At 46.0% G+C, this 13235-nt stretch overlaps 1 protein-coding gene across 1 annotated transcript in view; it reads left to right on the top strand.

Annotated features, from left to right (window-relative positions):
- Window positions 1-12472, top strand: part of SLC30A6 (solute carrier family 30 member 6) — a 40907-nt gene extending 28435 nt beyond the window's left edge. Inside the window, exons 10-14 of the mRNA XM_038740259.1 lie at window positions 59-178; window positions 2393-2495; window positions 2805-2852; window positions 5457-5525; window positions 11263-12472. Coding sequence (XP_038596187.1) covers window positions 59-178; window positions 2393-2495; window positions 2805-2852; window positions 5457-5525; window positions 11263-11754 — 832 coding nt within the window. The 3' untranslated portion in view covers window positions 11755-12472. The remainder of the gene's footprint in view (window positions 1-58; window positions 179-2392; window positions 2496-2804; window positions 2853-5456; window positions 5526-11262) is intronic.
- Window positions 12473-13235: the final 763 nt, after the last annotated feature.

Raw genomic sequence — 13235 nt, 5'->3', positions numbered from 1 at the left:
GGCTGTCAGGAGAATGTCCGACATGTGCCAGTGAAACCTCGCCTTTCTTTTCTCCCAGCGTATGTGGCATCATTCCTGGGCTCAGCAGTATCTTCCTGCCCCGAATGAACCCCTTTGTCTTGATTGATCTCGCCGGGGCGCTTGCCCTCTGCATTACGTACATGCTAATCGAAATTAAGTAAGTACCGTTCTTGTTGAACGCTCCACCCCTTCCCCACGATGGGACAACTGTGAGCCCACTGTTGGGTAGGGACTGTCTCTATATGTTGCAAACCTGTACTTCCCAAGCGCTTAGTACAGTGCTCTGCACACAGTAAGCGCTCAATAAATACGATTGATGATGATGATGATGACGACGAACAGCCCTACTCACAAGGGCGAGAGGCGTCCTTTCCGCGCTAAGTCCCTGACAAAGAAAACAAGGGTGTCTCTGTCGGGTTTGGCTTTGAAACCCTCGGTCACCGATTGCCAAAGCCCCACGTGATATAGACGTGAGTGACTGGAGGCGGCAGTGACGTGGAAGGGAAACCAGTTGCTTATGGACTGTTTCGACTGAATTCGTCCATTCAGTTGTATTTATTGGGCGCTTACTGTGTGCAGAGCACTGGACTAAACGCTTGGGAAGTACCAGTCGGCAACATATACAGTCCCTAACTAACAACGGGTTCACGATCTAGATGGGGGAGATCAGTGACACTGATGCCGTTTCTACACTTGGACGGTTCCTGAGTCAGGCTGGGTTTTTGGGTTTTTTTGGCCAAAGGGCCCTTCCACAGCGGAGGGATTAAGGGTGAGCCCAAGGTGGGAGCAGGCGGAGATCAATTATAGACTGTTCCCCGACCAGTGGAAAAGCATCCTGGGGATGGTACTTCTGCAGCTCTGATGGATCCGACCAGCGGGGCTTTCTGAATGGCCCAAACTACAGGTGGGATTTTGGGCTCCCACAGAAACGCCATTTCTCCATCTTCCCCAGGAAGGTCCTGAGGAAATTCCCTTGGGTGGGGGTGGGAGGCGGGGTCTGAATGTGCCAAAAGGGCCAAGAAAACATGGCTAGTCTGCTAGCAGATTAACAGATTCATCGGTCAGTTTCATCAGCCCTTATATAATAATAATGACATTTTTATAGATAATTTTTATTTTTACATTTTAAATTATAAATTTTTAATGAATAATGACATTTATTAAGTGCTTACTATGTGCCAAGCACCGTTCTAAGCGCTGGGGAGGTTACAAGTTGATCAGGTTGTCCCACGGGGGGCTCACAGTCTTAATCCCCATTTTACAGATGAGGTCACTGAGGCCCGGAGAAGTGAAGTGCCTTGCCCAAAGTCACACAGCTGACAATTGGCAGAGCTGGGATTTGAACCCATGACCTCTGACTCCAAAGCCTGGGCTCTTTCCACTGAGCCACACTCTCATATGACCAACTTACTTTACCCCCCCACCAAGTAGCTACTTAAATCGGACTTTATTTTAAGGAACAAATGGGTGTGTGTTTCTAAGCACAAGAAGCATTCTTGTTTCTAGAAAAATTCTAGTCCCGGCTCCTCCACTTGTCTGCTGCGTGACCTTGGGCAAGTCACTTCGCTTCTCTGGGCCTCAGTGACCTCATCTGTAAAATGGGGATTAAGACTGAACCCCACGTGGAACATAGACTGTGTACATCCTGGTGATCTTGTATCTATTTCATTGCTTAGTGCAGTGCTTGGCACAAAGTAAGCACGTATATATATGTGTGTGTATATATACACATATATATGCATATGTGTGTATATATATGTATATATACACACATATGCATATATGTATATATACACACATATATGCATATATGTATACACACATATATACATATATGTATATATGCATATATATAATATATGATGTATAATATATTTATGAAAAATAAATATATTTATTTTAATATATGTAAAAATAAAACCAAGAGATTGAGTAGGGTTAAATATGTGGAGATAGCAGTGCTCGCTCTAGCGCTCTCTTTTTCTCTTCTCTGTCCCTCTCTGTTTCCCTCCCTCTCCCTGCTTTGACTCTTGCTTGATGCAACAAATGTTTTGCGACTGCCCAGGCAAATGTCTCTAGTTATCCCAATTTCTTGTTGCTTAGTGGGTAGCCAGAAAGACTGTCCATATTAATGCATTGGCTTCCAAATCGGTCTTTTACGAATCTGGTTTTGCGTTGTGCACTTCGACCAGTGGCCTATTCGGGGGGAAAAAACATTGTGATCTCTTTCGCTCTCCCATCCAGACACTGGCCAGTCTTCAGAATGCCATTTTTCTTCTTGAGAGTTGATGCGATCATAGCCCAAGATGATTTGGCTGCAGGTTCTGAGAGACAAATATTTACACTTGGAATGATCTTCTTCTTGTTTCAGTAATTACTTTGCTGTAGACACCGCCTCAGCCATAGCTATTGCTCTGATGACATTTGGTACTATGTACCCCATGAGTGTGTACAGTGGAAAAGTATTACTCCAGGTGAGTGAGGGGAGCTTAAACACCACGTCTTGAGAGCTGTCAGGGTCAGCTACTACCTCGGGAGCCGGGACGCGCTCCCACGCTGATTCCTGCTGGGTGAATCAGGGCAACTTTCCTGCCCGGCCACTTACGGGGGACATTCAGCATTGCTGCCGCCCCCAGAATCATGAGGTAAAGCTCAGCTTGTCCTAGAACCCAGTTGCCCCGAGTGCCGTGTCCATCGGTCTCTAACCACCCCGTCCTTTCCTCTTAGGTTTGCCCGGTTGTAGTGTGACCTCAGGTTAACGTCATCAAATGTTTTTTTTCCAGACCACTCCACCTCACGTAATCGGTCAACTGGATAAGCTCATCAGAGAGGTAAGAGGGCACCGCTCAGAAAATCAGCCGCATCTTGGAATCGCTTAAAGCCCTGTAGGCATTTATATCGACGTGTGTCTCGCCCCGCTAGACTGTGAGCTCATTGTGGGCAGGGACCGTGTCTCTCCCAAGCCCTCAGTATGGTGCTCAATCAATCAATCAATGAATCGTATTTATTGAGCACTTACTGTGTGCAGAGCACTGTACTAAGAGTTTGGGAAGTACAAGTTGGCAACATCATCAGTCGTATTTATTGAGCACTTACTATGTGCAGAGCACTGTAAGATAAGCACTGTAAGCACTGTAAGATAACATATAGAGATGGTCCCTACCCAACAGTGGGCTCACAGTCTAGAAAATACGATTGTTTAACTAATCAGTCAATCAGTTGAAGACTTCCACTCGGTCGTAGTGTTCTCTCCCAAGCCCTCAGTATGGTGCTCAATCAATCAATCATATTTATTGAGCGCTTACTGTGTGCAGAGAACTGTACAAAGCGCTTGGGAAGTACAAGTTGGCAACATATAGAGACGGTCCCTACCCAACAGTGGGCTGACGGTCTAGAAGATGCGATTGCTTAACTAATCAATCGATCAGTTGTATCAGTTGAAGACTTACTGTATGCAGATCACTGTACTAAGCACTTGGGAGCCTACAGTACAAAAGAGTAGGTACACATATTTCCTCCCCACAACAAGCTTAGTCTAGAGGGAGAGGCAGACATTAGTATAAGTAAATAAATTGCCAATACGTTCATCAGTGTCGTGGGACTGATGGATCGCCTGATCCAAGCACAGGGACAACGCAAAAGGGAGTGGGCAAAGAGGAAACGAGAGCATAGTCGTGGAAGCCCTCTTGGAGGAGATGTGCCTGCAGGAAGGCTTTGAAGGTGGGAAGAGTCACCGTCCGAAGAGAGAGAGATCGCAGGATGTGGGCGAGAAGTCGGTGGCGAGATGGACGAGATTGAGGTCCGGTGAGTAGGGCCGGCATTAGAGCAGCGTAGAGATGGTAGTTGAAGCCACAGGCGCAAATGAATTATTTGAGGGAGTGGATGGAGAAGGAGAACAGAATGAGACCCTGAAGTGAGATTTGAGGGACTCCCACGGTTAGGAGGTGGGAGGCAGAGGAGGAGCCCGCAAAAGAGTCTGAGAATGAGTGGCCGGAGAGATAGGAGGAGAACGAAGAGAGAACAGTGTCCGCGAATCTGAGGTTGGATAATGTTTCCAGGAGAAGGCCGTGGTCATTCATTCAATCGTATTTATTGAGCTCTTTCTGTGTGCAGAGCACTGTACTTGAGAAGTACAGATCGGCAACAGATAGAGACGGTCCCTACCCAACAACACGTTAGACGTGTCAAAGACGACTGAGAGGTCAAGGAGGATTAGGATGGGAGAGGCCATTGGGTAGGGCAAGAAGGACATCATTAGTAACCTTTGCAAGGGCGGTTCCAGGGGAATGAAGCGTGCAGAAGCCGGGGCAGTGGTGATAATGGCATCGCACTTAGCAGCTTACAAAGATAGTGTACAAAAGGGACCAGGCAAAGGTTAGAAAACCTCATCCGTAAGCTCATTGTGTGCAGGAAATGTGTCTACCAACTCTGTTATATTGATGGTGATGATGATGGCATTTGTTAAACGCTTACTATGTGCACTACTGTGTACACTGTTCTAAGCGCTGGATATTGTTATATTGTGCTTTCGCAAGCACTTAGTACAGTGCTCTGCACGCAGAAGTGTTCAATAAATATTATAAATACTTATTATAATTATTATTAATAATAATCTCATTTATTGAGCACTTACTGTACGTAAAGCACTGTGCCAAGCACTTGGAAGAGTACAATATAACATCAAACACTTTCCCTGCCCACAGTGAGCTAACAGTCTAGGGGAGGAGCCAGACATTAAATATAAATAAATAAATATAACAGATAGATATGTACACACATGCTGTGGGGAAGGGAGAGAGGATGAATGAAGGAGCAAGTATGAGCAGCGCAGAAGGGCGTAGGAGAAGAGGAGAGGCGAGCTCAGTCAGGAAATTATAATAATGTCGATTTTCCTCTCTAGATGTAAGCCCATTTATGTGCAGGGAACATATCTGCTAATTCTTTGTACTGTATTCTCCTAAGCACTTAGTACAGCGCTGAGCACATAGTAAGCACTCAGTGAATACCATTGATTGACTGCATATTAGTAAAGCGCAGCATGTCAGAAGGAAAACATTGAATTCACCTAAAACAGTAGTGGAGAGTGCAGTATAAGAAAAATAAGTAAAGATGATGATTGCAAAGGAATCTTCACTTACCGAGACTTCCTCTCCCCTGGAATGATTTATTATCGTGTTCTTGCCCAGCAATGTGATGAAGCCAAAAGTCACTCCGAGCTCTATGTCAGCCACCCCCTCAGGCCAAGGCCTGAAATCAGCTTCTGGACAACTCGTCTTGAAGGGGTAGAAGTGTCATGATGCTGTTGAATGGAGAAATGGGTCCAAAGTCGTTAAAAATAAAATATCGGGGATGCAGTGAAATAGAGTCAGTAGTTCAGAACTACATAACGATATTGAAACGTATGGCTCATTAACTATTTTGGGGATCTGTATTAGGTTTCAACCTTGGATGGAGTCTTGGAAGTCCGAAATGAGCACTTTTGGACGCTGGGTTTTGGTTCGCTGGTAGGTAATTTTAGCCCACTGTCTTTGCCTTTCGTTGCATCCTCAATAAGATTTTGCCACCTTCTTTCAAACCATGTTTTTTAACATTTCTGACCTGTGGTTCTACCTAGGCAACCTAATCGGTCGGGGTTTTCTTACCCGAGAACTCGTAGGAAACAGTTATTGTCATCATCATCATCAATCGTATTTATTGAGCGCTTACTATGTGCAGAGCACTGTACTAAGCGCTTGGGAAGTACAAATTGGCAACGTATAGAGACAGTCCCTACCCAACAGTGGGCTCACAGTCTAAAAGGGGGAGACAGAGAACAAAACCAAACATACTAACAAAATAAAATAAATAGGATAGATATGTACAAGTAAAATAAATGGAGTAATAAATATGTACAACCATATATACATATATACAGGTGCTGTGGTGTTGTCGAAAGCTATATGAAATGAGATGGATGGTTTGGCTACTAAATGGGCCTGCTGCTAGTGAAGTCAGTCCAGGAGCAGAGGAATCCCAGAGCTACCCACATTGGCTAAAAATACGTTTGCCGGGGTTGGTGCGCATACAAACTGGGGGCCGTTTGTAGAAATTTGGATGGCGATAGGCCCGTCTCTCTCTGTCTCCCTTCGTCTCTCTCTTTCTCTCACCCACTCACTCACAAACACGCACACGCTTTCACTCTCTCCCCTTCCCGTCTCTCACCCGCCCACATCCCCTCCTGATCTAGGGCCTAATAATAATAATAATAACGGCATTTATTAAGCACTTACTATAGGCAGAGCACTGTTCTAAGCGCTGGGGAGGTTACAAGGTGATCAGTTTGTCCCACGTAGGGCTCACAGTCTTAATCCCCGTTTTACAGATGAGGGAACTGAGGCCCAGAGAAGTGAAGTGACTTGCCCAAGCCACACAGCTGACAGTTGGCGGAGCCAGGATTTGAACCCATGACCTCTGACTCCAAAGCCCAGGCTCTTTTCCCCCCATCTTACCTCCTTCCCTTCCCCACAGCACCTGTATGTATGTATATATGTTTGTACATATTTATTACTCTATTTATCTTACATCTACATATCTATTCTATTTATTTTATTTTGTTAGTATGTTTGGTTTTGTTCTCTGTCTCCCCCTTCTAGACTGTGAGCTCACTGTTGGGTAGGGACTGTCTCTATGTGTTGCCGACTTGTACTTCCCAAGCGCTTAGTACAGTGCTCTGCACACAGTAAGCGCTCAATAAATACGATTGATTGATTGATGTATATATGGTTGTACATATTTATTACTCTATTTATTTATTTGTTTTACTTGTACATATCTATCCTATCTATTTTATTTTGTTGGTATGTTTGGTTTTGTTCTCTGTCTCCCCCTTCTAGACTGTGAGCCCACTGTTGGGTAGGGACTGCCTCTATGTGTTGCCGACTTGTACTTCCCAAGCGCTTAGTACAGTGCTCTGCACACGGTAAGCGCTCAATAAATACGATTGATTGATCGATTGATTGATTTCCACCGAGCCACAGTGCTTCTCTACATCAAGAGCAGATGTCAAATCCAAGCAGATGAGCCATCCCGCCGAGAAGCAACACGGAATAGTGGCTAGAGCACGGGTCTGGGAATAAGGAAGCCACGCGTTCTTGTCTGCTGTGTGACCTTGGGCAAGTGGGTTCACTTCTCTGTGCCTGAGGCACCTCATCCGTAATACGGGGATTGAGGCTGTTAGCGCCATGCGGGGCAGGGACTGTATCCAACGTGAATAGTTTCTTGGAAGCAGTGAGGGGCAAATTTGCCTCGATTTAGGTTTCGGGTGGAGTGTGACTCTGTGCTTTCTTCATCTGCAAGTTTGATAAATGAACCATTAAACACAGGATGAAATTCAACCGGGGCGAAAGGCTAAGCAAGGGAGTTACAAGTATGCATTGAGTATTAGATGATGAGAAGCGGCGTGGCTCAGTGGAAAGAGCCCGGGCTTTGGAGTCAGAGGTCATGGGTTCAAATCCCGGCCCCGCCACTTGTCAGCTGGGTGACTTTGGGCAAGTCACTTCACTTCTCTGGGCCTCAGTTCCCTCATCTGTAAAATGGGGATTAAGACTGTGAGCCCCCTGTGGGACAACCTGATCACCTTGTATCTCCCCAGCGCTTAGAACAGTGCTTTGCACATAGTAAGTGCTTAACAAATACCATCATTATTATTATTATTATTATTATGTCTGGTGTATATTCATTCATTCATTCATTCCCAGACTGAGCCCCCTCCTTCCTCTCCCCTTCCTCTCCCTCCCCATCCCCTCCGCCTTTCCTCCTTCCCCTCCCCACAGCACCTGTATATATGTTTGTACATATTTTTTACTCTATTTTATTTGTACATATTTATTCTATTATTTTATTTTTGTTAATATGTTTGGTTTTGTTCTCTGTCTCCCCCTTCTAGACTGAGCCCACTGTTGGGTAGGGCCCATCTCTAGTTCAATCAATCAATCAATCAATCAATCACTCGTATTTATTGAGCGCTTACTATGTGCAGAGCACTGTACTAAGCGCTTGGGAAGTACAAATTGGCAACACATAGAGACAGTCCCTACCCAACAGTGGGCTCACAGTCTAAAAGGGGGAGACAGAGAACAAAACCAGACATACCAACAAAATAAAATAAATAGGATAGATATGTACAAGGAAAACAAATAAATAAATAAATAGAGTAATAAATATGTACAACCATATATACATATATACAGGTGCTGTGGGGATGTTGCTCTAGATGATGCTCTAGATGTTGCCAACTTGTATTTCCCAAGCGCTTAGTCCAGTGCTCTGCACACGGTAAGTGTTCAATAAATATGATTGAATGAATGAATGAACTAGCCTGTGTCTACACCTGTGCTTAGTGCAGTGCCTGGCACGTAGTAAGCGCTTAACAGGTCCCACCATTATTATAGCTGACTGTAGACGCCCTGCTGCTGTCCGGCTTCTGGTAGCAACACCCCCCGACCGATCCAGAAGCGCCTCTTTGTATTCACACGTGCTCTGGAACCGGACTAGAACCGGTGGTGCCCTTCATTCGGTTTCCTCTTCCGAGGAAGTCGGACTCGCTCTCAGAGACAGTGGGGACCTTGCCCGATTTCCACCCTCGCGGATTTGGGATGAGCTTTGCTAAACGGCTTCAGGAGCTCTCCAGCCTAGGCTGAGAAAGTGTTCGGCTTCATTAATAATAATAATAATAATGGTATTTGTTAAGTGCTTATTATGTGCCAGGCACTGTACTAGAGAAGCGGCGTGGCGCAGTGGAAATAATAATAATAATAATGATGGTATTTGTTAAGTGCTTACCATGTGCAAAGCACTGTTCTAAGCGCTGGGGAGGTTACAAGGTGATCAGGTTGTTCCACAGGGGGCTCCCAGTCCTAATCCCCATTTTACAGAAGAGGGAACTGAGGCCCAGAGAAGTGAAGTGACTTGCCCAAAGTCACACAGCTGACAATTGGCGGAGTCCGGATTTGAATCCACGACCTCTGACTCCAAAGCCCATGCTCTTTCCACTGAGCCATGCTGCTTCTCTAAAGTGTTCAGCTTCATTAATAATAATAATAATAATAATGGCATTAAGTGCTTATTATGTGCCAGGCACTGTACTAGAGAGCGGCGTGGCTCAGTGGAAATAATAATAATAATAATGATGGTATTTGTTAAGTGCTTACCATGTGCAAAGCACTGTTCTAAGCGCTGGGGAGGTTACAAGGTGATCAGGTTGTTCCACAGGGGGCTCCCAGTCCTAATCCCCATTTTACAGAAGAGGGAACTGAGGCCCAGAGAAGTGAAGTGACTTGCCCAAAGTCACACAGCTGACAATTGGCGGAGTCCGGATTTGAATCCACGACCTCTGACTCCAAAGCCCGGGCTCTTTCCACTGAGCCACGCTGCTTCTCTAAAATGTTCAGCTTCATTAATAATAATAATAATAATAATAGTATTGAAGTGCTTATTATGTGCCAGGCACTGTACTAGAGAAGCGGCGTGGCTCAGTGGAAATAATAATAATGATAATAATGATGGTATTTGTTCAGCGCTTACTATGTGCAAAGCACTGTTCTAAGCGCTGGGGGGGGGGTACAAGGTGATCAGGTTGTCCCATGTGGGGCTCACAGTCTCAATCCCCATTTTACAGATGAGGGAACTGAGGCTCAGAGAAGTTAAGTGACTTGCCCAAAGTCACACAGCTGGGCTTTGGAGTCAGAGGTCATGGTTTCAAATCCCGGCTCCACCAATTGTCAGCTGTGTGACTTTGGGCAAGTCACTTCACTTTTCTGGGCCTCAGTTCCCTCATCTGTAAAATGGAGAGGAAGACTGTGAGCCCCCCGTGGGACAACCTGATCACCTGGTAACCTCCCCAGCGCTTAGAACAGTGCTTTGCACATAGTAAGCGCTTAATAAATGCCATTATTATTATTATTATTACTATGCTCTGGGGTGGATACAAGCAAATTGGATTGGACACACTCCCTGTCCCACAGGGGACTCCCAGCCTTGCCCAGGGTCATAACGTATGACTAATATAATATAAATATGATTATTATTATTATTAACTTATATTATGACTAATATAATATAAATAATAATATTAGTAGTAGTAATAATAATAACGACGGTATCTGTTAGGCATTTACTAGGTGTCAAGCACTTTTCCAAGTGCTGGGGTAGATAGAAGCCGATCAGGGTGGGCACAATAATCCCCTGCCCCACGTGGGGCTCACAGTCTTAATCCCCCTTTCACAGATGAGGTAACCGAAGCACACAGAAGGGAAATGACTTGCACAGGGTCACACAGCAACCCAGTGGCAGAGCCGGGATGAGAACCCAGGTCTCTCGAAGCAGCGTGGCTCAGTGGAAAGAGCCCGGGCTTTGGAGTCAGAGGTCATGGGTTCAAATCCCGGCCCCGCCACTTGTCAGCTGGGTGACTTCGGGCAAGTCACTTCACTTCTCTGGGCCTCAGTGACCTCCTCTGGAAAATGGGGGCCGTGAGCCCCGCGTGGGACAACCTGATCACCTTGTAACCTCCCCGGCGCTTAGAACAGCGTGGCTCAATGGAAAGAGCCCAGGCTTTGGAGTCAGAGGTCATGGGTTCAAATCCCGGCTCCACCACTTGTCAGCTGCATGACTTTGGGCATATCACTTCACTTCTCTGGGCCTCAGTTCCCTCATCTGTAAAACGGGGATGAAGACTGTGAGCCCCCTTGGGACCACTTGATCGCCTTGTAACCTCCCCAGCACTTAGAACAGTGCCTTGCACATAGTAAGTGCTTAATAAATGCCATCATTATTATTATTATTAGCGCTTAGAACAGCGTGGCTCAATGGAAAGAGCACAGACTTTGGAGTCAGAGGTCATGGGTTCAAATCCCGGCCCCGCCACTTGTCAGCTGCGTGACTTTGGGCAAGTCACTTCACTTCTCTGGGCCTCAGTTCCCTCATCTGTCAAATGGGGATGAAGACTGTGAGCCCTTGTAACCTCCCCAGCGCTTAGAACAGTGCCTTGCACATAGTAAGCGCTTAATAAATGCCATCATTATTATTATTATCCGAACAGTGCTTTGCACATAGTAAGCGCTTAATAAATGCCATCATCATTATTATTATTATCATTATTTCTGACTCCCGGGCCCGGGCTGGGTCCGCTGGGCCCGCTGCTTCCCCGAAGCAGCGAGGCGAAGTCCGTCCCTCTGCCGGGCTCCTCAAGCGGTTGTTCCCTTTCAGGCTGGATCGGTGCACGTGCGGATTCGAAGAGATGCCAACGAGCAGATGGTCCTCGCTCACGTCACCAACCGACTGTACACTCTGGTGTCCACGCTGACCGTTCAGATTTTCAAGGATGACTGGATCAGGCCCGCCCTGGTGTCCGGGCCCGTTGCGGCCAACGTGCTCTCCGATCATCACATCATCCCGATGCCCCCCGTGAGGGTCACCGACGAGCCGAGCCCTGCCACGTCCACTCCGGCGAAGCCCGGTAGCCCTCCTCCGGAATTTTCTTTCAACACCCCGGGGAAAAACGTGAACCCCGTCGTCCTCCTCAACACCCAAAGCAGGCCGTACGGTCTGGGCGGTAACCACGGAGCCGCACCGTACGGTGGTGGCTTCAGTCCGGGATTCGGAATACCGGGAGTGGGGGCCGCCCAGGGATCCAGGACCGGTTTTACAAATCTTCCCAACAGATTCGGAACTCACGCCAGAGGCCAGCCCAGACCGTGATAGTCTCCCGTTGCGTTTTATTTATTGTCGTCGGCGTTCCGCCTCCTCGGCTGGTTTATTTTCCCGAACGGCATTTCTTTTTAAGAAAAAGAATCACCAGAAGACCAGTCAGGGTTAGAGATCGATGGTGTTGCATCCCCCCGCCCCCAGTTTAATCAAGTCGGTGAGATTTACATTTTCCCAAACTCTTCCCCAACTTGGGAGCTCCAGACAGGTTTCCGCTAGATGTTTCTTCTCCTCTTTGGTTTTTGCGTTCGACTCTGCGATCGCGCGACTGTTCCAGGAGAGAAATCCCTTTGGATCCCTTTTGTTTCTTCCACAGCGGTTGAGTATTCTGATCTGCCGTCTCTGAGTAATGAGCAGCATTTCAAGGGAGGAGAGAAACCTCCCGAGACGAGAAAGTCTCTTCAGCCGCACTTCTCAAATGAATGATTTTATTGAGTGGGGACTGCCCTTGGGTTTGAAAGTTTAGTGTTCGTTTTTTTCCTAAAGAAGTAAAAGTGTTTTGTTCTATTCCCAAACGTTTCCATGTCTTACTGCCCAGCAAGACTTCAAATTCTGAAATTGAGACCGGGTTTTTTTTGTTTGTTTTTTAAATTCATATATCAACTAGAGGTTTCGGTAACCAGTATTTGTAGCTACTGTATTACCCTCTCTTCGTTATATTTTTTGTTAGGTAATTATAAAATTCCTAGTGCAATAAAATACGGACTTTCTATACTGTAGTTTTTGGTTTTTTTGTGAAGGAAAGAAAGGGCAAAATATTGCCCAGTGGTATCAGTCATTTAAAGTCCTTCAATTTGGCGGGTTTTTTTATATTGCAGAACAGTTACTTATGGAAATTACCCTCCTCACATGGACTCTGTAATATTCGCCAGTTTAAATAAATATTTTGAGATCTGAGTACATTATTTTCAGGTCCATTGTAAGCAGAATCTAATCTGATTTCTCTACTTTGTCTAGAATAATGAACTGTCCAAGCTGGGGGAAAGATGGAGGATTTTAGTACAGTGCTCTGCACATAGTAAGCGCTCAATAAATACAATTGATGATGATGATGATGATGATGATGATTATTTTGATGAATTTCCATGGGTAAATTTAGGAACACTTTCCATGGTGGCCCATCATCCCATATTCAGGGTATAGCAAGTTCCATCCCCAGTCCCCTGTCAGGTATATACACTTTATGTGTATATAGAGAAGCAGCGTGGCTCAGTGGAAAGAGCCCGGGCTTTGGAGTCAGAGGTCACGGGTTCAAATCCCGGCTCGCCCTCTTGTCCGCTGTGTGACTTTGGGCAAGTCACTTCACTTCTCTGAGCCTCAGTTACCTCATCTGGAAAATGGGGATTAAAACTGTGAGCCCCCCGTGGGACAACCTGATCACCTTGTAACCTCCCCAGCGCTTAGAACGGTGCTTTGTACATAGTAAGCGCTTAAAAAATACCATTATTATTATTATTATGTGGCCTTCCCAGCTG

The sequence above is a fragment of the Tachyglossus aculeatus genome, chromosome X1 (genome assembly GCF_015852505.1).
Source record: "Tachyglossus aculeatus isolate mTacAcu1 chromosome X1, mTacAcu1.pri, whole genome shotgun sequence".
Classification (NCBI taxonomy): domain Eukaryota; kingdom Metazoa; phylum Chordata; class Mammalia; order Monotremata; family Tachyglossidae; genus Tachyglossus; species Tachyglossus aculeatus.
The sequence above is the reverse complement of the archived record's forward strand: the minus strand, read 5'-3'. Positions and strand labels throughout refer to the sequence as shown.